Genomic DNA, 24017 nt, shown 5'->3' with positions numbered 1-24017 from the left:
AGATATCGAGGAGAGGAGCGAGACGGAGGAAAAATATGGAGGTTCAGGTTCAGCGCGCAGTAGAAGAGGTACGGAGAGGTTAGGGATCGTCAAGTCAAGAGAGTGCGGAGAGTTCGGTGGGAATTCGCGCAGCCTACGCGTCAAAGACGAGAGAATTCATTTTCCGACATTGGGAGTCCCCGGAGGATCGCGGAACTTCGCGCTTCCGTCTCGCGTCGAGTGTCCTCGAGATCCAATTCCCGAGTAGGTCCCGTCACTCCCGTCTGGGCCCGTTGACCCGCCCGTGTTGACCTACCCTCAACGACTCTCGGCTGTGAATGATTGCGAGACAAATAACTATTGAATTTTATGGACGGACGCGTCTGCGATTAATTCGTCGACGAATATTCCTGTATTAGCTTTTCACATTGTATTCACTCGAGTTGCAGGACATGAGGTTGATTCGATAAAAATTGACACCCTGCGTGATAAGAGGTCCATCCAGAGGCATGTAAATAAGCGTCAGGTGATTGGAAGTATTGGAATATCGTTCCGTGCCATCTTGACTGCGTGGTTCCGCGAGACATCCACGATTCGTTATTATTTCGTTGCAACGTCGCGCGTAAGAAAGTTACTTTTGTTACGTAAACTCTGGGTGAATGAGGCCCAGTGTTTCACAAGTGTCGGTTAACTTTTAACCTTAGATTAATTCACTCTTCGTCTCCTTCTAACGTCCCCCCTTGGAAAGAGATAAAGAGTTAGCCTGCGATCCACTTGACGCTACAAATGCTTTGGAGCGTTCTTCTTCTCCTTTTTTCTTCATTGAAAGAAAAGAGAAGAGGAATGCTTCGAAGCATTTGTAGCGTCAAGTGGACCGCAGCCTTTAATCTAAGATTAAAAATTAACCGACACTTGTGAAACTGGGCCTAAGGTGTACATTGTCACATGTGACGAGCAATTTTCTTGGCTGGCATACTCCACTCCTTCAAAAGCGTTGCACATAACTAGCTACAATAAAAAGCACGACAATTGACAGTTTTTGGTCCACCTCTTTAGTCCTTCTATTGACAGATTCGAGTGGAGTATCTTGGCAGATTGGCATCAACCGTGTACTTGTATTAAGCTTCTGTTTCGTCGGTAAAACTTGCAGACATAATCTGACAGCAGTTTGCCAGGTGGAATTAAATAGAATTTGTCATTTTAATCATTTAAATGGAATATATCACTTAAGTGGCTACGAAATAGCAGATTCTCCTCAGTTTCCAGTCAACCTGCCATCATATTCTGTCAATAGATTTTACTGGCATTTTGCCAGTAAAATTTGTAGCAGACACTCCGCAAGATCTGTTTTTCGACAGATTTGCCCATCTGAGGTTTCATCCCTATTTGAGAAACAGAATTCTCTAGCTCGGAATAATAAAATCGTAACTGTCTAAAATTCATTATGTTTGTGTTTGATATTCTCATCAGTAGTTGTACTACAATAACATTGCCGCAATCGTGGGACGTACGAATCGAAAGAACGTAGGGTGATTTTTCCAAAATCCTGAATTTTCAAGTGTCTTTGGAATGTACAATGAATTGCTCAATGCACAACGGATTGATCGTGGTTTCCCTTTAACTTGAGTCAGCAGTTGTTACGAACTATGAGTCAGCAGTTGTTACGAAGTTATTTTAAGAACATAACATAACGTTGAGACCAATAATCAATTTTATTTGTTGAATTATATTGCAGCCGATTCAAGATGTCTGAAAAACTGCCGAGCAATCAACCGCAGCCCATTGTCAAGATAGGTCACTATACGTTGGGCCAGACTTTGGGCGTGGGTACATTTGGTAAAGTAAAAAGTACGTATATAACGCAAAGTCTTTCTTCATAGTTTATATTATTACTCTACTCAAAATGCTTATATATGCTTTCTGTGATACCGTTCATAGTTGGGGAACATGTTTTAACGAAACACAAAGTCGCCGTGAAGATTCTGAATCGCCAGAAAATCAAGAGTCTAGATGTCGTGGGTAAAATTCGCAGAGAGATACAAAATCTCAAGCTCTTCAGACATCCTCATATCATTAAGCTGTAAGTATTGATTAATCGTAGAATTTTAGTTCTGTTCATATGTAGTAATTCGTATTTATGAGTGGTCTATATTTTAGAAATAATAAAATAAATTTTGGAGAATTTAATTTTGGGAAGGGAGGGAGAAGCTTATGGTTCAAACAAGACATTGACGTACATACATGTTTATTTTCCATATTTGGCGTGTGTCTCCTTTTAAATAAATAGTATAATCCAAATCTTAATGTATGTTTCACGTAAACAGATATCAGGTCATAAGTACGCCGACAGATATATTCATGATAATGGAATACGTCTCGGGAGGAGAGCTGTTCGATTATATCGTTAAGCACGGCAAGCTTAAGGAATACGAAGCGCGACGATTTTTCCAACAGATCATATCGGGCGTCGATTATTGTCACCGGCATATGATAGTACATCGTGATTTAAAGCCAGAAAATCTTCTGTTAGATCACAATCTTCATGTGAAAATTGCGGACTTCGGTACTTTGGATATAATTGGCATAAATCGACACGCCCGTTACATGTAGATGATAAAAATGTTCTACGAAAATGTAGGTCTGTCGAACATGATGATGGACGGCGAGTTCTTGCGTACCTCGTGCGGCTCACCGAATTACGCTGCGCCAGAAGTGATATCCGGTAAATTGTATGCCGGTCCCGAAGTCGATATTTGGTCATGCGGCGTTATATTGTACGCGCTACTCTGTGGTACCTTGCCATTCGACGACGAGCACGTTCCTACTCTATTCCGCAAAATTAAATGTATGTTGTCCTTCTCAAAAAGAAACGCCAGCTGACGCGCTGGATATTTTCACAAATAGGCATCTTAAGCGGCGGCAACTAATTAGAATTTTCTTTAATTTTAGCCGGTGTCTTTCCTATCCCAGAATACTTGAACAAGAGTGTTGTTAGTCTCTTATGCCACATGTTACAAGTGGATCCAATGAAGAGAGCGACCATTGAGGATATCAAGTATGTTGAATGATACATTTTTTTCAGAATATATTCGATTAACACTGCTATCGTTATGCTTAACGCGTATATTTTTCAAATTTCAGAAAACACGAGTGGTTCCAAAAGGATTTACCGTCGTACTTGTTTCCCTCACCTGTCGAGCAAGATTCATCTGTTATCGATATAGATGCCGTGAACGAAGTGTGTGAGAAGTTTAATGTGAAAGAGCCGGAAGTGCATTCCGCGCTGTTGGGCGGCGATCCGCACGATCAACTGGCGATCGCCTATCACTTGATCATAGACAATAAGAGAATCGCGGATGAAGCCGCCAAGGCAGAATTAAAAGACTTTTATGTGGCGTCTAGCCCTCCGCCCGTAGCGTTCAGCCCAAACGAGACAAACAGCAGTCCACTGAGGCCTCATCCAGAAAGAATTGCACGTATGTAAAAAATATGAATGAAACAAATACGACCTATATTAATTCTTAACAGGCCCCTCTCTTCCCCTGTGCTCCACCTAGGAATTAATCTGTAGAGATTATTAGAAAAATATCTTAGCTGTTCTCTGTACGTGACTATACGTGTAATGATGATGTTACAGCATACCGCGAACGTCAAGGTTCGCAAGGTAGCGCACCTGCGCAGATGCAAGGCAATCGCGGTACGCCTGTGAAGAGAGCGAAATGGCACTTGGGAATTAGATCGCAATCCAAACCCAACGACATTATGAATGAAGTTTATCGTGCTATGAAAGCGCTTAATTTTGTAAGATCATTGAATTGCTAAAATCCTATACAGTTTGATTGTTTAAACGTGACATCGCGCGAATTGTCTTTTTCAGGAATGGAAAATCATAAACACATACAGCGTTAGAGTAAGAGATAAAAACAACTTGACCGACAGATATAGCAAGATGTCATTACAATTATATCAAGTCGACCATAAGAGTTATTTATTAGACTTCAAATCTTTGTCCAGCGAAGAAGAGGACATTGGACGAGGTAAATCAAGTCTTTTAATATATATCTAACTTACTGATTAAATACATAATTTACGTATATAAAAAAAATATATATATTTTTTAGATCCGACATTGCCGCCTCCGCAAGCAACGGGTCATCACACAATGGAATTTTTCGAAATGTGTGCAGCATTAATTACGCAATTAGCACGATAGCGTGCCTGCTTCTTTTTTAAAAGTTGCATTAAATCCTGTTATATATTGTGCTTTTAAAAGTGTATAGTTTGAAATAAATGCAGGTGTTGTAAGACACATTATATATAAAGTCTTGCCTCTTACAAATTAATTTTGAATAAAGGCTATATTTTTCGAGCTTCGATTTATTTTTCAATTCTGAAAATGTGATCGTGCGAAAGCATGCATTTCTGACAACAATGTATAGTTGTAGAAATTAATGAACAGCGATATCTACATACGTAATCATTTATTATCGAGTGCTATAATTGAACGTTACATTATTACAATCTATTATAAATTACAACACAAATATATATTTGTCTAAATGATTATTAATCTTATCGTTTATTATCGTATTTTATTTATGAAATCGGTTCACTATTAGAAAAACCAAAAAATATGCGCATACGCTTATAGAAAAATATACATTACTATATCCATATTTAAATTTGTTTCATTTCTATGTCATACATACAAATGAATTTCCTTTGATGAGTCATGCATGTGAAAATGTGAATCCAAATAGTTTATATTATATCGTGATTTTGCTTTCTTATTGATGAAATAATAGAAGTTCCTCAAATTAATATACATAACAATCAAGTAACTGTCGTGTGAAAATATACGTATGTAAATTACTTAAACATTTAAACATTTGTATGTTGATATCACTATATGCTGAAATTCATTTAAGCACCATCTGTCATTGGAATATTGGTAATTAAAGATAAAATATACATAATGGCACATTCCAAAACTTTGTCTCATCTTATATAAATACATGGTCGATTCTCGTAATGCTGCCAAAGAAACTGCCTATTATCTGTTGTTCAGCTTGCCTTACTTCACATATCAAAAAATTGACAAAAAATATATGTATAAATTGGACCATTTTTTTATTTTATCGTATTTTAAACATTAAACGGAAGAGAATCTTGCCTAAACGCATTTATTGATATGGAATACTACCAGTTTTATTAATCTTAATACTGCGCACAATTTTAGGAAGATTACGGAGAACTTATGCAACTTGTGACTACAATGATGACGATGATGATAACGACGATGATGGAAATGTCAAATGCACGTAGTAAATTAAAAAAAAAAAAATCCGAGTGATGGAATATATTACGCATCATTATCTAAAATCATATTGCGAAAATATAATAAAACGATGAATATAATCGATAGTCCAAGTTTGCCTTATTTTTTAAATAGCACGTATTACACAATGTATGAGAATTTATTGTATAATCCCGATATAAGATGGTTTCACCATATTATTTCAATAGCAGTACAATAGTTGATAATTTTATAATTTGTTCCCAATGAAAATTTCATTGAAAACGCAATATTCATTTAAGAATCTGCTATTAAAATAATTCTCAATAATCAAAGTATCCTGCATAAACCATGAACAACTTTTTGATACAATTAACCTTTCCATCATTATATATAAATACAACTTTCTAGCACAATGTGTTGCTCCAAATTGGTGGCACAACCTATGGCTAACAGGTATTTTATGTACCATGACATCGAGGTTTTATAGCCTGTAGAACAACTGTACTTCTTTCGAAATATTTCAAAATGCCTCGGATAATTTCTTTTAGAAGTGTTAATAATAATAAAATGAAGTAATGTCAAGCAAGTATATATACAGTATGCTTTTATCATAGTCACTTATGACTAGAAGACATTATGGTATATTCGGTGCAGAATATACTATTCCACAACTTTAGGAATATAACTGTAGCATTTGCTAATAAAACATTTTAATGAGCACACACATACTTTTTTCCCCATTGTAATATTTATAAATAAAAAAGTGATAAATTACATTTATCAATAATCTTCTATAAAATCAACAAATCCATGATGAGAGGTCGTTAAGTGTAGATGAAGAACTGTGCGTGTACCGAACCATTCATCTCGAGCACTAATAAATTTCTAAATAAACAATAAAAACTTATACATACGTGAATGTTAAACTAGTGCGCTATATTAATATCTATATAAGAAAAATGTGGAGTATCATATATGTAACATGGTAGCTACATATATAAATATAACTGTAAATTAAAACCATTTAATATGTATCAGAGTATATATATCTTATAAATACTGTGCTTTTTATACAAAAATCATTTTGTTCACTTATTTCTGAAACATGGTTTTAATTTTTCATAAAATAAAATTGTATCAATATATACGATTAATACGTATTACATCTAAGAATAACTTTATAAAATTATGCTTGTGCTTTGGGCAATTAGCAATGTATAATATAAAATGATGAATTGACGCGTGACTAAATTAACATACTGCAGAGATACTAACGCAAATCTCTAAACATTTCCTTACGTTTCAACATATTGCACAAAAATCTAGGATTCGTTCTCGTAGTATATTACATGCAGCAATGTAGAATGTACAGTTGTTCAGACTTAGGCGTAAACACATCTTTGAAATGGCACATATAATAGACGTTATTAGTAATCCTAAATTTTGATAATATAGGAGGTGTCTCTCTTCCCTTTGTGTCGCACACGCGGCGCCCATCACACTCGGAGAATTTCTGTTAAATCTCCTGATTGTCTTCACCAGTCTCATTATCTACAAACTCCACGTGCGTAAATGGGAAGTGCCCGACCTTGCCGTGCAATTCACCTTCCCACTGGCCATTGATATTAGTCTTTGTCACTTTTATCATATCACCTACTTCTAATTTTAGCGCGGTTTTATCGTACGCGTTCGGCACCCTCGCCTGTTTCACTTTGGCAAAGGCCGGCAGTGTTCTCTGAATGTTCGATCTTCGCGTTACGGTCGCCTGTCCCGTCGTTTCCGCATGAGACACCTGCGACGTAGGCCCCGAATTCGAATTGGAGCCGGAGCTGCCGCCGCTCTCAGGCCGCGAGTTATTCTCTATTATCATATGACTATCGTCGTCGTACTTCTGAACGTACGGCACCGGTATCGAGCCAGTTTGGCCGACACTGTTTCTAGCTGTCCACCACTGTTCCTCATCTTTCGATATTACAGTGAGTATATCACCTGCGTAACAAGCGCTTCATTAATACGACTATATAAAAAAAAAAGAAGGGAACTAGAATCGAGGAAATCAAATATGTACCTTTCCTAAAGGGTAAGTCCTCGGAATCGTTGCCTTCGAAATCGTACTTTGCAATTACCCTCTGCGTTTTCTTTGGCGCTGGCCTGATTAGGGGCGTAGTATCTAAGTAGTGAAGCTTATAAAAGGCGAGAAGACTTGGAATATCTGGAAACATCTGATCCCCAATCCGATAACGAATCTGATCTCCCTGCTGGATCTTATTGATGATGTAGTGGCTAACTTTGCTGTCCTCCCTCACGCACAGCACAAAGTCGCCGTGTATGGAGGTGCTGTCTCGTACTAAAAATACACCACCTTCCTTCTCACCCATCAATAAGTCAGACGCATCCTGTCGTGACATAGCGCCAAAGTACCAGCTAAAAAAAAAGAATCAAGCGGTTAATACAATGCAGATAATTCTTCATAAAAAATTACATACGTTTCGCTCAAGAGTGCCAAGGGAAATAGTAAATTTCTCTCACAAACGGAAAAACGTAAAACAAAAACTCAACACTGTCTCCAAGTATTAAAATTAAGCAACCAAAAACACTTTCTTCATTTCTTTCTAGAATAAAAATAAAAAAGAAAGAGAGGAGGCAGATCTTAATTAACTTTAATTAATGTTTAACGTAAGAGTGTCTATAACGTTAAAAGTTGAGTGCCTGCATAAAATCAATCTGACCGAAACACCCGAGGAACACCCGAGAAACTTTCGTATCGCACTGGACCAAAAGACGGGGATCTATCCAGTGCTCCGAGATCCAAGCACTAATCGCGAGAACAATCGCACGGTTTTTGCCGCGACCAGCCGGTTACGTGACGCGGCGGCGGCGATCGCACGCAATTTCAAACGCCATTACGCCAATAACACTTAATGCGGGCACGGACACTCGGCGCTCCCGATGAATCAAAACATGGGAATTCTCCCGCACGCACCTCGACTTGTCATACTGATCGAAGGTCGCAGCCATTGTCGCGCCGATCGGGGGTTGGCGGAGGGGAGGTCCAGGAGCGAGAGACGGCAGCCTCTTCCTTCGTCAATTGTCAATTAATATATATCACGGGGCACGTCCGACCGGGTGGAGGGAAAGAGAGAGAGGAACTCGGCCGAGCTCCCGCATAGTAAAGGGGGGCACGGCGAAACGCTCGCGCGAGCCACCGCGCCGCGGGCCGGATCCGCGGGGATCTGTGCGAATCCACGGGGTGAACACTCTCCGTCGGCCACGCCGAGAAACCGCGACGCGCCCGTATTTCCTCCGGCGGGGCGGGGCGGGGAGGGGGGCGGACCCTCGGGAACGCGGAATCACTTTTTTCACCGGCGACACTGGCCGTGAGGAAACTATCACTCCGCCGTCGGACGTTCCCTGAGCGGCGCGGTCTCGCGGGAGCAGCGGGCCGTCGGCGACATGTCGGCGAAGATCCGCGCGTAGTTTACGTCCGCGGGCGTTTCGATCGACGAAACGAATCAAACTTCCCTTCTCCGTCCGTCTCTCACGTTTTAGGACCCCGCCGTCGCGAAACCGCCACGTGGTGCTCGGTAACGTCGGCACGACGTTCACTCGCCGCGCGAAGGACCCGTGAAGCGAACGGCGAACTCACAAAAATGGTCGCCGAGCGTAATAATACGACATTCGTCCTATTAAGGGCGATTCGCAATGCGCCGCCCGCCGCCGCGCGTGTTTTCCTCAGTGACGATCCGCATCGCGCGAGATGCGGCGTGCGGCGAAAGTCGACGAAAGTGGGCCGAAAGAGTGAGTGCAAGCACGGCGCCGCTGATTGGTCAAATTTCAATCCAATCCGTGGTTTGATAAAGTTCTGTAATTCACGATCGCTCCGAGAGAGGTCTTCACCGTCTTTCCTGCGCTCTGCCCGTTGAATGTTTGGAATAGTTTGAATGTGTTGTTGTTCGAGTTACAATCGGGCTTGAATGTTTTTTTTGACAGCTTTTATTTCGCGTCTTTCTCAAGTTTCCGCGCCGATCGAGAGAACGTGTCGCGAATGAGCGACTGGCGCGTCGCGTACCGCATGATCAATATTAATGGACGCAACTTTATCGTCGCTCGCGCTGCGGGAAAGTGTCTCTGTTGGCCAAAGAATGGCTGTCAGCGCGTCCTTCCATCGAAACGTTTTTTTATTGAATCAGTTGGTCCCGCCGGATCATGACTTCCAAAAAGTCTTCCGCGAGGTAAACACCTTTACTTCTCTCTGTTGATTTATTTTCTCTGTCGTCATCTCTATCTCTTTTTGGCCGATTTACTTTCGGAACTTATTTTCCATACACGTCACTTTCCTCGGCTTTTACCGGTAACGATATGATGCAGCGAAGATTTGTGTGTTGCAGGGAATGTTCGACAGGCCGAATACCGCGGGATTTATATATGTCTCGCATTATCTGCTGACGATATACGACTCGGAACGTTTTAAAAAGTTAGTCGAATGGCCGGTAATTTGCAAGAAGACCGAGAACCAGTATCGCAATAATGTCAAAGACTATTTGAACGTCATTGCGTTGAACAATCCCGACATAGGACTCCCACGCGTGGTCACTACGAATTTGTTTCACGCAAGTGGTACCAAGTTTATGTCTATAATGTGGAAACTGTCGCAGCTTGTGCTGAGGACGTATATTAAGCGAGACGGTAGGTATCCAAGAGACGAAATGTTAATAGCTCAAATAGTGGAATCTGTCGAGAACAAATCTTCAAAGTGGCTGCTGCCAATTTTGTTGATAGAACGCTAGTAGAAATATTCGCAATCTGCTAACAAAATACAATAGATTGACTGCAGAAATGGAGCAAAATCTGTTTCACTTGAATGATTTGTTTAAATATGTATTTAAATAATGTATTCCGTTTAAATGTATATGAAATAACAGATTCTGCTCGGTTTCTGTCAACAATCTACTGTCAGATTATTGATAAGCTCTACCGGCAAAATGTGAACATATAATGCCAGACCTGTTACAGTATTTAAGCAAATTTGCTGCCAATCCATTGTCGTACTGCGGACAGTTTGCTTACTGGGAGTTTATACTAAATATTAGTGGTTTGTCAACAGATACAAGCAGAACATCATGGCAGATTGACATCAACATGAAACTTACGTTCCACCAAAGTTTGTTGACATAATCTGATAATAGATTGTCAGCAGAAACCAAGTGGAATTTATTTTGCAATGATATATTCCAATTTTTTACTCTAAATTCTGCTTGGTTTTTATAATTGATCTGCCATCCTATCCTGTTAACAAATTCTTTTATATTTCTGCTGATGATATTTGTAACAAACACTTTGCAAAATCTACTTTTAACAGATTTCGCCTATTTGTATTGATATTGCTTGTATAATTTTTTATATTTTTATACGCAAATAAAATTCTGGTCATAATATATCCAGTTATTACCTATTGTTTCAGGTGCATACGACGTTATATTTACACCAAAGCCAGGTCTTGCAAGTGACTTAGTTAAAACGTACCTACAGCAGTCCAAGGCAAATGTCACTTGCGACACATTGAGTCGTCTTCGGAATTGCGTACAAATGGAAAAAGCTGCAAATTTCACATTGGCGTAATACTTTTAAAACTCCTCTTGATGTAGTAAGATACAACTAAGATTAAGATCTACTACAAATTTTCTAAATTCTTTTATTCCTCCTTTAGAGAGGAGAGAGAACATCTGGCTAAAATTAAAGAAGAATTGTTCAACAAAAAACAATCTGTGGCAAAACATGTGTCTGCAGCACCTGTTGGCGAATCTATAAAGCAATGTTTGACGAATGTCGAAGCTACAGAGATCCTATCAAGTTAGAATCATTTTTTTAAATATTTATTTTTATGTTATATATTATTTTATTTTATATTATATTATTTGTTATATTTATTTTTAATATATAATTCTTGTGTCGAGAATCTTTCACGTTGTACGCACGAAACTAATGACCGCACATGGGTTTTAGTGTGGAAAAATAGTTTAAACGAAAATATACAATACATACGAAAATGGAACGCGTCATTGAAGGATCTAGAAAGAGTGTGCGAGAACATAAGTGGCATAATATCGAACCTATTGAACGATGCAAAAGCACTGGATGGCATGCAGCTGGAAAAAGTCGATTATTCACTGATATCGGAATCGTTTCCACCTGACATTCGGGTAAAGTTGAATATTAAATGAGTATTGTAAATGTGTAAATGTATAATTTTATGTTTTTTTCTTTAGCATTATCTTTATCTTTATCTAAACTTGTATAATGATGACAAATTGGTATATCACAATTTCATTGGTCTGCTCACTTTGGTACTAAATAAAATATATCAATGGTTAACGAGAGGAGCCTTAGTAGACCTATCGCAGTGCCTCTTGCAAGTGAAGGCGAGTGCAGAAGACATGAAATCCATGTGCGATGTATTCAAAATTTTCTTGGCAAGCATGATAAGTTCCACGGAGGAGACGCAAAGTGTTTTATGCGCGAAAAGTATAGAGCGCATACCCGAAGAAAATATGTTACCCTTCGTAAAAAGCGTACTCCTTATGCCCTCGCCTATTATCAAAATTAATACTAATTGCGCGAACGAAAGAAATGATACACAATTATTGCAGTTTACTCCGGGTGAAAGTAAGTTCGAGATCTGAGAAACAACTGTAGATTATAATGTTTTAAATGATCGTTATCGTAATTAATATGTTATTCGTTCTTTTACAGTTACACATAAATCATTATTTTCGAGATACATACGGCACAATCAGAATCACACGCCAGATTTAAAAACGAAATTCGTATCGCGCATCAACATCGACACCATATCAACGGCCAATAATGAAAAACAAGGATTGAATCCTCGTTTTATGACACCTAAAGTGAAACAGTTCTGTAAGAGAAGAACAGGAAAATACTCCCGATTATTCACATGCGCGAATAAAAATATAAAAGGTATGTAGAAATCCTGTTCATGATAATACTGTTATTGAATTTTTTATAATTACATCAAGAAAAACAATATGAAAGGATAATAACTAAAAAGTTCCTAAAACTAGACAATGATTATTTTATGACGAAGGAAATGAAATGAATTAAACAACATACTGTTGAAGAAATCTCATTATTGATCCTCTTTTATTTATACTTCTTTAAATTCGTAAACACATTCTTTTTGCGTTGTGTGCTAATAATGATTGAGTTCTGGGTGCAGGTCTCTGCAGAGTAGTGCAGAGTAGAATTGAATTAATTTATTTAATTTTGTCATTATATATAAAATATCTATTTCAAGAAAGTTCAACAACTTTCTGATTGTCACCCTGGTATATATCAATAAAATTCAAGTTATATTCATATACTTACAGTAATATTTATTTATGTAGCCAATTCTAGCATGATGTCTCTGCCATCTACCGCGCTAGCCAATTCTACCATTGCAAATACAATAGAAGAAGCGTCCAGTTCATCGGATCTTAATTTAGGCACCATAGCAGAGGGTTTTTTCAATTGGAGCGGAGAGCCTCTCAAAGCTTCTTCCTCATCTGTACAATTTACTCCGATAAAACGAAACGTCTCACAAGTTATGCCTCGACGACGAGTGAAAGATAAACTCGATCGCGAAATCAAAGTAAACAAACCAGAGTTTGACGAATTTACAGAGATACAGTTTATAAATGATGGGAGCAAGGGCATAGTTGAAAAACATGAAAACGGTTCGAAAAGGCGGTCCATTAGTGACTTGGTGGAACGTTACAAAAACTTAGTGGAAGCTGTCAATTCTGTAAAGTTAGAAAATGAATGCGCAGAAGATGAAGTTAAATAACGAAAAAGAAAAGGAAACGAAAATCTTTTTCATCTGTAAATTTTTCGAAGCGCAAGATTTATCAATAATTTCCATCATTAATAAATAATAGAAAATACTAGTTGAGAGTTCACTTAGTTTATTAGTTATTCATTAAAATCCTATGAATAACAAATGTAAAATTTGACATCTAACGTACAATATTTCATACGAATAATTCTGTATATTTATGTGAAAATGCGTGATATGTTTTGTTTCTTTAAAAAATAGCTCGTTCTCTAGAATAAGATGTCAATAAGAGACAATACAAAAGTAATAACAAGTTCGTTTTCTTAAAGATCTGTAACAGACACTGAAAACTTGCATAACGAAAGATTAAAGATTTCGATATGCTTAGGCGCTATAATAGTATGTTCTTCTAAAAAAAGAAAGAAAAAAAAAGACACGAGGTGGTACTAACATTTTCTATTTCGTGTAGTGGAACTTACTGTATAGTTTTTATAACATATTTATATGTATTTATATATTATATAGTTGTAGTCATGAAACATAATATTATCATGGTACAGACTAACATATATTGTTACAAAGTAATTTTATATAAAACTTTAAAAATGGTCTTCTGTACAAATGATATATTTTCGCCTTCTTTATCTGATTTCTCGTATCAGTGCGGTTTAGATAATGGCATATTTTATCTTATATATAAATTTAAAAACACTTTTTGCCTATCGTTTATACATTAATTGAATATTTTTTCCTCGAGATTCTCGGTATATCAATTCTAATAAACTAGTTAAATCTTTTGGTTACTATTGCCGTCCAAAAGATAAATGTGTTGTTTACTATTTCATCAAATAACACTCTTAAATTTATAATGATACAACAAGTTTATTCACAGATATCATGTTTGTGGACTGCTACGTATTTACTTGTAACGTATTCGCAATAATAGGTAGAAAGAAATGTATACATCAAAAATGAGTTTTTACATTCCGAATTCTATGTTGCATTAAATGTTACATCGTTTATTTATATATGATATTGATCAATAATGTAAAAAGGCACAATGGTGGCATATATTCTTTCTTTATATACGTACATTGATGAATAATGATGAAAAAGGTTTCAGAAACAGAATCTAATTATAATTAGTCGTTATATGTAATAACTTGTATCGATCGTTATTTAATTGTATGAACCAATTACAAAGCTTTATTAATTTCTAACTGTGCATTTCTGATTCTTTAAAAAAAATATTGGTACTTTTGTTTTCTTCAGTCATCTATACATTTTTACTATTTCTTATTTTGCGTTAATAAAATGCAAGATTTTTATTGCTAAAAATTGCAGATGTGTAAATTAGATATATGTATAATGATAACGTGTTTGTGAATTTTGGCGGAATTTCACGTCATACGTAATCATCTTTCTTTCCAATCTTCCTTCTAATGTATTGTTTAGAAATATTTCTCGAATTATATTTCTATAAACTTTTCCTATTACTGATAATATAATTCAATATTGATTTTTAAAAATAATTTTTTGTAGAATTTTCGTATCTCTTTTGTATCTCGTTCGGTATGATAAACAGTCATTTTCATCGGCCAAGCGTGGAATAGAATTTAGGCTGCAAGAAAAAAGGAAAATTCTCATTACATATAATACATTATTAGTTTTACAGTATGTGTATGTATAAATATACTACATAACATATTAAAAATGTAAGATCTCATAATACTAACATTTCTATAATAGCGAACGAATAATATATAAGAACAACAATAATTTGTAATAGACAAAAAAATAAACACATTTTGTTATAAACTTTCGGACAAATGACATACATATATGGATAAATTACATGACCATTTGTTTTATATCCAAAATAAGAAAAACAATTCTTAATTACCTCATCGTGATTCTCCTCCTTATTTCCGTCATCCTCGTCTCCAGAGCTGTCCCCTCCTGAACTATCAGCGGAATTATTACGTTGCGGGTCTTTGTTATTTAAGCCATCCCCGGCAGTCGTGGGTATAGCTTTGATTTTACTAGCAGCATCGTAACATTGTAAACAGACCCTGACAGCTTTACCATTTCCTTGCCCAGGCAATAATAATTTTTTATTACTGCATGGACCACAAACTACCGCTCCGCATTGCCTACAGTGGTGCTGAAATGAAAAGTAGTTGGTTCGGTTCAGTCTTTCAACAATTATCCGAATTCATTAAATTAATATAAAAATGTTCGGTTCTATCATTACCCGTCTGTTTAATACTGTGAACTGTGTTTTATTGCAGTGCATGCAAATTGTGGCTTCATTATCTGGCACCCAAACTGCTGCGTGGACTTCGACAGGTTTTTTGCCACCTAAAAAATATAGAAAAATAAAAAAGATTAAATTGAAGTCTTATATTCGCAGGATTTGGAGTCACTCATCGTCTTGGAAAATATGCATATTTGTAACAAGTGAAGTCCTTACTTACTTTTTCTTAACAAATCTTCGATACATTTTGTGATATGTGCCATCCATTCTTGCTTTTCTGTTGGAGTAGCAGCATAAACAGCAAACGACTTTGTTACTGTCTTAATGAGCCATCCATTACGATATTCTATAAATAATGATCCAATACTATACTAACATTTTCTAGATATAAACACGTATGATCTCATTTGATTATTGATCTATATATTAACTTGATTGAAAAAAAAACTCTATAGTAAGTGCACCATTATTTCTCTCAAAAACACAACTGAAAATGTGCATATCTAAAGTCTCATTTATTTTTTGGAAAGAAATCATCTCGTGGGAAAGTTTCCTCCGATTTCTAGCAAAACATGTTAACATTAATATTCATGGATTTCTTTGCACGTACTTTTGAAATCTTCCTTCTAAAGGTTTTTCAAAGTATTCCAATTTCTTTTAAAGTATTTCCAAAGTATACGTAACATGTATGGAATAAACACAGAGGTTGCAGTGCGCATATAAGTGTATTAAACAATATAATGTACTTACGACCCTCGTCCGCTAAAGACTCTAACTTTACCTCCTCCAATGGTATTATATGCTGCTTGTTGTACTATAAACAAATCATTTTCATTATCATCAACATTACTATTGTCCCTATTATCATTTTGTGTTGCTTGTTACATATAGAATTCACTCTGTACGTCATAAGCTTTATCTGTGAAAGATAAATACTTCTTCAACGTACCTTTTTCTTATTAATCACGATATTGCCATAGACCAATATGTCGTTGAACAGGAAGAACTGTCTAGGCTTGGGCTTCTTCCTGCACATTTTCGTCAAGACTCCTTCACCCACCAGGACTCGGCCGGGTACCGCGAGCGGCTGTGAAAAGAATATCCATCAGTGAGTCGTCACTACAATTAGCTACAAGCTTCTTCTTCCGAGCACAAGATCTGGCGCTTGATTCCCCAAATCGGGAATCGATACAGCCATTGATAACCAATGTCAAAGTCATTAGGAAAGTATAAATAAAGGATGATGCAACACTAATCAGATACAAATTACGAGGTGCAAAGTTAGAAACGTTTCCGAGTGTGTGTAATATTTCACTGTGTGTCCACAGTGTTGAATTTGAGTCTGTAAATTTACTAAGCTCTCGAACGACTGTGCGGATCAATCTTTTCTGCAGGTGTCAGATCTATAAACATTTGAGAAACTTGTGCGGAGTAAACTTCACTGGCACGGATCTCTCTTACCTGACCCGATCCGCCGAAGCAGTTTTCGACCATCGCGATACGCCTGGCATTGGCCTCGCTGTTTACTGAAACAGAAACCTCCCCGAGGACGGGGAGGGGAAAGATTAACGCGAGAGCACATTCCGAGTGTCTCACGCTCGTAACACACCCACGTCCTCGAGCGAAAACGTCCGAGGCTCGTCCTTTCTAGCTGCACCTCTCACACCCCCGTCGAAATTCCATCTCTCTCTCTCGCGCGCGTCGACGTCGACGTCGACGTCGTCACGGTTTCACGCGTGGAAAGAACGTTTCCGAGAGAAACAAGGGGTGGAAGGAGCGTGCGACTAAACGAAACGGGATTATACTGTCCCAGAACTGTCGGGAGCTGTCAAAAGCACACGGCCCATCGAACACGGGGGAGGGAGCGCCCGACAGCCTCCGTGGACCGTTATCCCCGCGCGCGTAATCGCGCGAGAACGAGGGGGCCGCGCGCCACGGGGTCCGCCCGTTCGCGACCGCGGGACGCGCGTGGCCCTCCCCCGAGTCACCCGGACCCGCCCGGGCGGCCTCGCCTTTTCGCGGGACGCGCGATATTAATTAAATGCCAGTAAAACGAAGCACGAACTAACCCAATCGGTCGACCATGATCCCATGAATCAGGGTTGACAACAGCAGGAAGCGTGAATCACGTCCCCAATACGTGAGCCCCGCCGAGCCCCGCCGTGATGTGCGTTGCGTCGGTGGTTCGGTGCCGTCGGCGATGGTCGGCGAGCCCGCTGATTTCACTATTTATCCCACTCTTTCCGATCGGAGGAATTCGGCTCGGTTCGTCGACGTCCAGCTGTTTGCGACGTGCGTAGTGCGTACGATCGAGACTATCGAGAGAGTCGATGAGAGTTAAATGCCGATAAATGTACCGTTCTATCGTACACATGAAGTTAGGCCTGTTCGTTTTTTAACTGAACTTGTTGGCAAAGTTCATCTTTTCTCTTTATCTCTCCAACGTGAAAAGAAAAAAGGAAAGATGAACTGTGCAAGAAGTTCAGTTAAAAAACGAACAGGCCTTTTGGCTATACTCGCGCCGAGTTTCGATATCGATAAATATCGATATCACTGGCGCTCGAGGCGAACTATCGAGATCGCTGAACGTCACATGATTACAAAAACCTTCATCGCGGTGAATGATCACGACGGGCGATCGGCCGAGGGTGTTAAGCGGCGCCTGGGACACCTCCGTTCACGTTCACGGCTAATTACTGCTGATCGCCGAGCGTCCGCGGGCGAAACAACGGACAGGCCGCAGCTTGGTTAGATTCGGCCACCCCGTGCGGACAATTTCGGTCAGGATGAAGGTCTGCGGGCCCAAGTACGCCCTGTGCGGCTTAGTGCTGTCCGTTTGGGGCATATTCCAACTGGTGAGAGATAAATCGCGCTTCTGCAGGTGTATTTGTATATCCAGGGATGAAAATTTCTGGAGTACGCTACCCAGTCGAGTTTGTCGAAAATCATATTTCGCTGAACCTTCGCCAGAAATTTTGTCGTTGGAACGCCAGTAGAATTGTAACAGAATTTGACAATAGCTGATTGCCAACAGAAATCGAACGGAAAATGTCTTTTTAAATGTCTTTAACATTCGAATGATGCGTTCCATTTGAACGGTTATAAAATGACATTCTGCTCGGTTTCTGTTGGCAATCAGCTGTTGGATTATGTCGGCAAGCTCTATTGGCAGAACGCGAGCTTAATGCTGACGCGGTTAACGTCAATCTACTACAATATGATGAAATCTATTGGTAACCCGCTGGTGTAGAGCTAACATTTTGTTTACCGGATTTTTCTCACCCTCAGCTTTTCATGGGAATATTTTTCTACGTCCGGAGCGTAGCACTGGTGGAGGATCTCCCGGGAGTGAAAAACTTCACCTCGATTGACGAGTTCTACAAAGTGGTGGACCGAGGTTACACGCAGAACGCGTACAACTGCTGGATCGCCGCGTGCATCTACGTCCTCACCTTCCTCTTCTCTGGCCATCAGTTCTATCTCAATTCCAGATCGTCTCTTAGCGTATAAGTAAAATAATGAAGATGTTACACAATAATGACGCGCTACCGCGGGTCCGATTTGTAATAATGTACATCTAGAAAAATGCAGCTTTCAAGTTAACTTCAAAAGCTGAATTATATACAGTTATCCTATAATCGAGTTGTTATCCGAGCACAATGTAACCCAGATGGAATGTCTGTGTTCCAAGTGTTCGTACGCAAGTGCAGAAGAAGGTATTTTTTGCCACCTATGTGTATATTATTCCATATTTCCATGTCTCAGTACATTATATATATATCGATATAGCTGGAGAAGCAGCATAAATACAAAAAAAAGGGAGATTATGTAATTCGCAGTGGTCTTGCTATGTCAGAATTTATTTTATTCGTCGGTAGTGATATATATTTTAGTCATCGGGTTTAAATCCCGCCTATACTGTTACATATATTGTTAATATGATTTAATAAACTAATCGTAGACTACACAGTAGCGTTTAATTCTTTCGACTAGATAAGTTGGATTACGTTGCAACATGTTAATTTAAAGTTCTGTTTTTTACCCTAGAGAAAAAAGAGAATGCAATACTGGAAAACATTCATTAATATTCGAAAACATAAATTTGTAATTCGTTGAAGCTTCGTCTGCGCTTATTTTTTGCAATCTGCATGCTTCATCCGGTCTTTCTTGCTTTGAAGTTTCAGGCGAGATATTTTAGTGTTATCATATCCTGGCAAATCCGAAAACGCTGTGTCTTAAAACGGAATTTATAAATCGAAAGAGAAACGCAGGTGAAACGCGATCCTTTGATTACACTATCGTCCGTCCGCGAGGCGTGTGAGACCTGTGAGAATGAGTCACATCGTCACATGGCTGCTCACCGCTCCTCTCGTCGAACCGTCGAAGTAATCGAAGCGAAATGAGGTCACAGACAGGTACAGAGCGGCACAACATGACGCTCGGGAGAGAGATTTGACAGGTTAAGACCGATGTCTCTATCTCGAACACCTTTGACTTTGATAAACGGGCTGATTTGGGCTGATTTTCGTTCGCGTGACGCCGGAAAGGGAAGCGACGACGTGACACGACGACGACGACGACGACGACTGTCCGCCGTGTTGCGGCTTTCCTTATCCTGTCGTCGGATTACGCACGGTATGTATACGTCTGATTCATCGATGACGCCGCAACGATATATCCTTTATTAGTAATTTAACGGTCATTAGAAGTCCGGTGCCGGACCTTTCCCTACCGTCAGCGAGGGCTCCCCGAGAGGGAAGAGGAACGTGAGGTCGCGCCTCGCGAGAGAAGCCAGCTGTTTATGCTCAGGAACGATCATCTGTCGCGATGGAGCCCGGCACGAGCAGCTCGATCGACGATTACGCGGAGATAATACGGAAATTGCCTGTTTACTTGAAATTAGCCTACGGCACGGGTCATGTGCTGAACGACATCTGCGCTTCCATGTGGTTCACGTATCTGCTGGTCTTCTTTCACCTGGTGCTAGGATTCGACCCGGCTTTGGCCGGTGTTGTGCTACTCATCGGTCAAATAGCGGATGGCCTGGTCACCCCGTTCGTCGGTTTTCAGTCCGATAGAAACGACAATTTTTGGCTGTGCCGATACGGCAGAAGAAAGACCTGGCACTTATTAGGTACCTATTGTTTTCAATCGTGTTATTATCTATCTGCTTATCTTGTCCAGTCTTGTTACTATCATATCTAAGTCAGGAAGTAAAGTATTGGCAGTATCGCTGGTGATTTGCCAGGAAGTACGAGAGAGTGAATATTGCCCCAACTTGGCATCGAGCGTGTCCACATTAAGCTTATGTTTTGCTAGCAGAGCCTATCGACATAATCTGACGGTAGGTTGCCAGTAAGAGAAACCAGTAGAATCTGTCATTACTTAACTACTTAAATAATATGTCCGTTTAAATGGTTAAGAAGTGGCACATTTTGCTTGGTTTTTATTGGCAATTTGCTGTCAGATTGTGTCAACGAAACACAAGTTTAATGCACATGCAGTCGATGCCAAACTGTCGCAATATTCCACAGTAAATCTGCTGTTGTGTTTTGTTAGCAGATTCTGTCATAGTTCTGCTGGCATTTTGTGAAGATTCGTAGCACATTTTACAAAATCTGGTTTCAACAGATTTAGCTATCTAGAATTAGCTCTAGTCTAGATCTATGGTTTTGTTTCGCAACACTGCAATAATTATTTACTTTGCAGGCACTATTTGCGTACTATTGGGATTCCCATTTATATTCTCGCAATGTATAGGCTGTGAAAGTTCGCATCAATACGCACAGCTAGTTTATTATGCTGCTTTCGTAGTGATTTTCCAATTTGGTTGGGCAGCGGTACAAATATCGCATTTGGCCTTAGTCCCAGAGCTTACGCCTGCTGAGCACGAAAGGACTGAACTTATAGCTATAAGGTAACTGTAGAAAAGTCATTGAAGAAAGCATGTGTGCAATATTTGTTCAATGAAGATGATAGCGTGTATAAAACAATCTCTAATTCTATATCATATTAAACAGGTTCACATTTACTGTCTTCTCCAATGTTCTTGTTTACTGTATTATGTGGGGTGTACTACATGTAACAAGCGATGAGTATGACGTTCAGATTGGACCTAATGACATTCACAAATTTCAAAAAGTTGTTCTAATTGGAATAACAGTTGGATTGGTAGCATCCGTTATCTTTCATGTAGTTGTTAAGGAAAGCGCTAATGGCAATGCTAATGGTAATGAAATATAGTTATTTCAGTGTTATATATTCATATGTTTATATGTATACATGTAGAACAAATAACAAATTGATGATATCTTTTCAGGTAGCCTTTTGCATAGAAATGACAGGACAGCATCAGTATTATTGAAAGATATTAGATTATATCAAGTAGCGTTCGTCTATATGCTTACGCGGCTATTCATTAATTTGTGCCAAATTTATATACCTCTATATTTACACGAGTCGTTGAATATGCCTGCGACGTCTCTGGCTTACATACCGTTGACAATGTATTTAAGTAGTTTTTTAACGTCTTTAATCATAGAGAGACTCAATACAAAATGGGGTCGAAAAGTCGCATATTCTATCGGTGCTCTATTTGCGATATGCGCCTGTATATGGATACAGTTTGGCAAGGGCGACATGTATATTAAATATCAGATCTATGTCGTAGCTACGTTATTAGGTAATTCGTGTACATTATTTTCAACAAGATATAACACAAATGTAGGATCTTATAAATTTAGGAAACCTAAAAAATTCTAATTAAATTCGCAATGTTTCAGGTTCTGCTGGTGCAATAATGTTAGTGACTAGCCTTGGCGTTACCGCCGATCTAATAGGAAAGAATACTGAGAGCGGTGCCTTTGCCTACGGAATTATGAGCTTCGCAGATAAGCTTAGTAACGGTCTGGTGGTTATGCTGATTCAATACTCAGTAAAGTTAGTAAGAATATCTAACATACATAAAACTTATATTAATTTTTATTACTTGAAAAGCCATAAATTGAAAGAACCACCGCTCTAACTGTGCTTGCCTTTCAGGCACTTTTCGGCTGGTTACGCTAACTATTACTACAGAGACATTCTTACATATGTCTGCGGCGTGTCTGCGGCATTTGCTTTACTGATGATTTTATACATCAAGCCATTCTCCCGTACCATGGGTATGTTTAAAATGCATTTATTTAGTAACATATATGACAATGATTATAAATCAATGTTCAACCATGTAAATACGAAAAATTATTTTAGTCTTTGATACGTTACGCAACGATGAGGATGAAGGTTTCATAGAAACTCCAAATGCGATTGACGGAAACTCAATCTCTTCAAACCAATCACAAGCCAATGTACATTGATGATGTAATTGATCTACAGTTTGTAAATATCATAAAATATGGAATTTAGAGATATTGACATTTATTAAGAGAAAATAAGCGGTGCTTGCTGTATAGGCTATGATATATGATATAGTAAGCAAATTACTATCTTTTTTACTTGAAATCGTTGATGTTATTGTTGATATTATTACAATTTAATATATTTTAACGATATGTATATGTATATGTATATTATTGGGATTTATTTCACGTTTTATTAATAGATTTATTAGTTGCTTTCCATTTACATCAAAAGTCAGATAATTCTTACTTGTGACGTCATTTGAATTCATCCTGGCAAGTGAAATTCAACTGAGTTTTTATCCACAATCGAGTGCGTTAATGAATCTAATAGAATTGCATTTAAAGTGAGGCTATGAATCTATATTGTTATGCGATAGCTTTGTCACCAAAATAAGCATGTACAAAATGATATGTTTTATCTGAGTATAAAATACTCACATAACTGAGTAACTCAGATAATTTGAGTGTAAATGGAAAACAATTATTATAACGTAAGAGATTATTGTAAACAATTTTTGAATTAAATATTTTAAATTTTTAATACTGTTATTATTTCGAAATTACCTCGAGATCACATCTCAAAATCATATGGAATATATAAACACATTTGTTATACTCTGCGATTGAATTTATGTGCGTATATTGTACTTTAAAGGTAAGTGCACTCATTTACTTGAGACTATATATTGCACCTCGTCACGCAAAGCAATAGAAGCTTGAAAAGTAATCTAAACTTAATATTGAAGTAATTATTTTACTCTAGAATTATTTACATTATATTTTCTTTTCTCTCGTTTCATTTATTTCTGAGTATTTTATTTTTTTATTATCCTTTTTTTATTTCTTCGTTCCTATTATATGAAAAAAACTGTCATAATATTATAAAGTTAAAAAATGATGAAGTAACTGAATTAATGTAAGGCGTAGTGATATAAGAAAACTTTTTTCTTATTGTAATATATTTAAAAGTTTATTGGTCTTCTCAAGAAACAAAATTGATTGTCTGTATACTATCCTTAATCTCTGATTAAGAATAACCAGGTGTTTTTATACCGTACTTAAAATATTTCTCAAGAAACAAAATTGATTGTTCGTACGCCATGCTTTGGTTATATGCAATTAATATTTCATTTCATTATTCTAAGATGTTTAAAAGTAAAAAGTTAACTTTTTCGACATTCTAAAGTTATTTGAATGTTGGAAGGAAAAAAAATCTTGGAAATAGCAGAAATAAGTAATAATTAA

The 24017-nt window shown here is 38.1% G+C and overlaps 6 protein-coding genes across 9 annotated transcripts; 4 read left to right on the top strand and 2 right to left on the bottom strand.

The window, feature by feature from the left end:
• Positions 1–74: 74 nt before the first annotated feature.
• On the top strand, positions 75–4348 carry LOC112458828 (5'-AMP-activated protein kinase catalytic subunit alpha-2). The gene is made up of 11 exons (XM_025022636.1): positions 75–313; positions 429–601; positions 1715–1827; positions 1918–2059; positions 2304–2542; positions 2618–2824; positions 2929–3034; positions 3121–3455; positions 3617–3780; positions 3857–4016; positions 4101–4348. Exons 3-11 carry the CDS (start codon positions 1725–1727, stop codon positions 4190–4192), a joined length of 1548 nt encoding a protein of 515 aa, XP_024878404.1. The 5' UTR covers positions 75–313; positions 429–601; positions 1715–1724; the 3' UTR covers positions 4193–4348.
• Positions 4349–4452: 104 nt separating this feature from the next.
• Positions 4453–8916, bottom strand: LOC112458830 (adapter molecule Crk). Of its 2 annotated transcripts, none has more exons than XM_025022637.1 (3): positions 8262–8916; positions 7347–7702; positions 4453–7267 (listed from the first exon to the last, which is right to left on the bottom strand). In XM_025022637.1, exons 1-3 carry the CDS (start codon positions 8294–8296, stop codon positions 6795–6797), a joined length of 864 nt encoding a protein of 287 aa, XP_024878405.1. In that variant the 5' UTR covers positions 8297–8916; the 3' UTR covers positions 4453–6794. The 2 variants fall into 2 exon arrangements, with proteins under 2 accessions (XP_024878405.1, XP_024878406.1); XM_025022638.1 differs by lacking the exon at positions 8262–8916 and adding an exon at positions 7765–7866.
• A 171-nt stretch (positions 8917–9087) lies between these two features.
• On the top strand, positions 9088–13452 carry LOC112458827. Its single transcript, XM_025022635.1, has 8 exons — positions 9088–9510; positions 9667–9964; positions 10740–10893; positions 10986–11128; positions 11282–11478; positions 11545–11941; positions 12029–12256; positions 12685–13452. Exons 1-8 carry the CDS (start codon positions 9364–9366, stop codon positions 13122–13124), a joined length of 2004 nt encoding a protein of 667 aa, XP_024878403.1. The 5' UTR covers positions 9088–9363; the 3' UTR covers positions 13125–13452.
• A 143-nt stretch (positions 13453–13595) lies between these two features.
• LOC112458831 (pleckstrin homology domain-containing family F member 2) lies at positions 13596–17670 on the bottom strand. Of its 3 annotated transcripts, none has more exons than XM_025022639.1 (8): positions 17439–17670; positions 16831–16895; positions 16319–16456; positions 16120–16183; positions 15590–15715; positions 15367–15473; positions 15016–15276; positions 13596–14733 (listed from the first exon to the last, which is right to left on the bottom strand). In XM_025022639.1, exons 1-8 carry the CDS (start codon positions 17452–17454, stop codon positions 14704–14706), a joined length of 807 nt encoding a protein of 268 aa, XP_024878407.1. In that variant the 5' UTR covers positions 17455–17670; the 3' UTR covers positions 13596–14703. The 3 variants fall into 3 exon arrangements, with proteins under 3 accessions (XP_024878407.1, XP_024878409.1, XP_024878410.1); XM_025022641.1 differs by lacking the exon at positions 17439–17670 and adding an exon at positions 16979–17299; XM_025022642.1 differs by lacking the exon at positions 17439–17670 and adding an exon at positions 16983–17299.
• A 283-nt stretch (positions 17671–17953) lies between these two features.
• LOC112458832 (ribonuclease kappa-B) lies at positions 17954–19336 on the top strand. Its single transcript, XM_025022643.1, has 2 exons — positions 17954–18224; positions 18658–19336. Exons 1-2 carry the CDS (start codon positions 18156–18158, stop codon positions 18877–18879), a joined length of 291 nt encoding a protein of 96 aa, XP_024878411.1. The 5' UTR covers positions 17954–18155; the 3' UTR covers positions 18880–19336.
• Positions 19337–19527: 191 nt separating this feature from the next.
• LOC112458835 (major facilitator superfamily domain-containing protein 12-like) lies at positions 19528–23313 on the top strand. The gene is made up of 8 exons (XM_025022647.1): positions 19528–20004; positions 20076–20503; positions 21079–21286; positions 21390–21598; positions 21689–22051; positions 22152–22308; positions 22411–22532; positions 22621–23313. Exons 2-8 carry the CDS (start codon positions 20197–20199, stop codon positions 22725–22727), a joined length of 1473 nt encoding a protein of 490 aa, XP_024878415.1. The 5' UTR covers positions 19528–20004; positions 20076–20196; the 3' UTR covers positions 22728–23313.
• Positions 23314–24017: the final 704 nt, after the last annotated feature.

Source organism: Temnothorax curvispinosus, unplaced genomic scaffold (genome assembly GCF_003070985.1).
Source record: "Temnothorax curvispinosus isolate PA1 unplaced genomic scaffold, ASM307098v1 QBEX01009239.1, whole genome shotgun sequence".
Taxonomy (NCBI): Eukaryota; Metazoa; Arthropoda; class Insecta; order Hymenoptera; family Formicidae; genus Temnothorax; species Temnothorax curvispinosus.
The sequence above is the reverse complement of the archived record's forward strand: the minus strand, read 5'-3'. Positions and strand labels throughout refer to the sequence as shown.

Bases quoted from the DNA above. Each gene is read 5' to 3' on its own strand.
- LOC112458828 (XM_025022636.1), top strand. From the start codon at position 1,725: ATGTCTGAAAAACTGCCGAGCAATCAACCGCAGCCCATTGTCAAGATA. The intron at 2,825-2,928 runs GTATGTTGTCCT...CTTTAATTTTAG, and splicing joins TCTATTCCGCAAAATTAAAT to CCGGTGTCTTTCCTATCCCA. The intron at 3,035-3,120 runs GTATGTTGAATG...TTCAAATTTCAG, and splicing joins GCGACCATTGAGGATATCAA to AAAACACGAGTGGTTCCAAA.
- LOC112458830 (XM_025022637.1), bottom strand. From the start codon at position 8,296: ATGGCTGCGACCTTCGATCAGTATGACAAGTCGAG. The intron at 7,703-8,261 runs GTGCGTGCGGGA...CTTTTTTTTTAG, and splicing joins GATCAGTATGACAAGTCGAG to CTGGTACTTTGGCGCTATGT. The intron at 7,268-7,346 runs GTACATATTTGA...CTTGTTACGCAG, and splicing joins GGACTTACCCTTTAGGAAAG to GTGATATACTCACTGTAATA.
- LOC112458827 (XM_025022635.1), top strand. From the start codon at position 9,364: ATGGACGCAACTTTATCGTCGCTCGCGCTGCGGGAAAGTGTCTCTGTT. The intron at 10,894-10,985 runs GTAATACTTTTA...TTCCTCCTTTAG, and splicing joins GCTGCAAATTTCACATTGGC to AGAGGAGAGAGAACATCTGG. The intron at 12,257-12,684 runs GTATGTAGAAAT...TTATTTATGTAG, and splicing joins CGCGAATAAAAATATAAAAG to CCAATTCTAGCATGATGTCT.
- LOC112458831 (XM_025022639.1), bottom strand. The intron at 15,716-16,119 runs GTAAGTACATTA...CATTATTTATAG, and splicing joins GTCTTTAGCGGACGAGGGTC to AATATCGTAATGGATGGCTC. The intron at 15,277-15,366 runs GTAATGATAGAA...TTTTCATTTCAG, and splicing joins TCACAGTATTAAACAGACGG to CACCACTGTAGGCAATGCGG.
- LOC112458832 (XM_025022643.1), top strand. From the start codon at position 18,156: ATGAAGGTCTGCGGGCCCAAGTACGCCCTGTGCGGCTTAGTGCTGTCC. The intron at 18,225-18,657 runs GTGAGAGATAAA...TCTCACCCTCAG, and splicing joins TTTGGGGCATATTCCAACTG to CTTTTCATGGGAATATTTTT.
- LOC112458835 (XM_025022647.1), top strand. From the start codon at position 20,197: ATGGAGCCCGGCACGAGCAGCTCGATCGACGATTACGCGGAGATAATA. The intron at 20,504-21,078 runs GTACCTATTGTT...TTTACTTTGCAG, and splicing joins AAAGACCTGGCACTTATTAG to GCACTATTTGCGTACTATTG. The intron at 21,599-21,688 runs GTAATGAAATAT...ATATCTTTTCAG, and splicing joins CGCTAATGGCAATGCTAATG to GTAGCCTTTTGCATAGAAAT.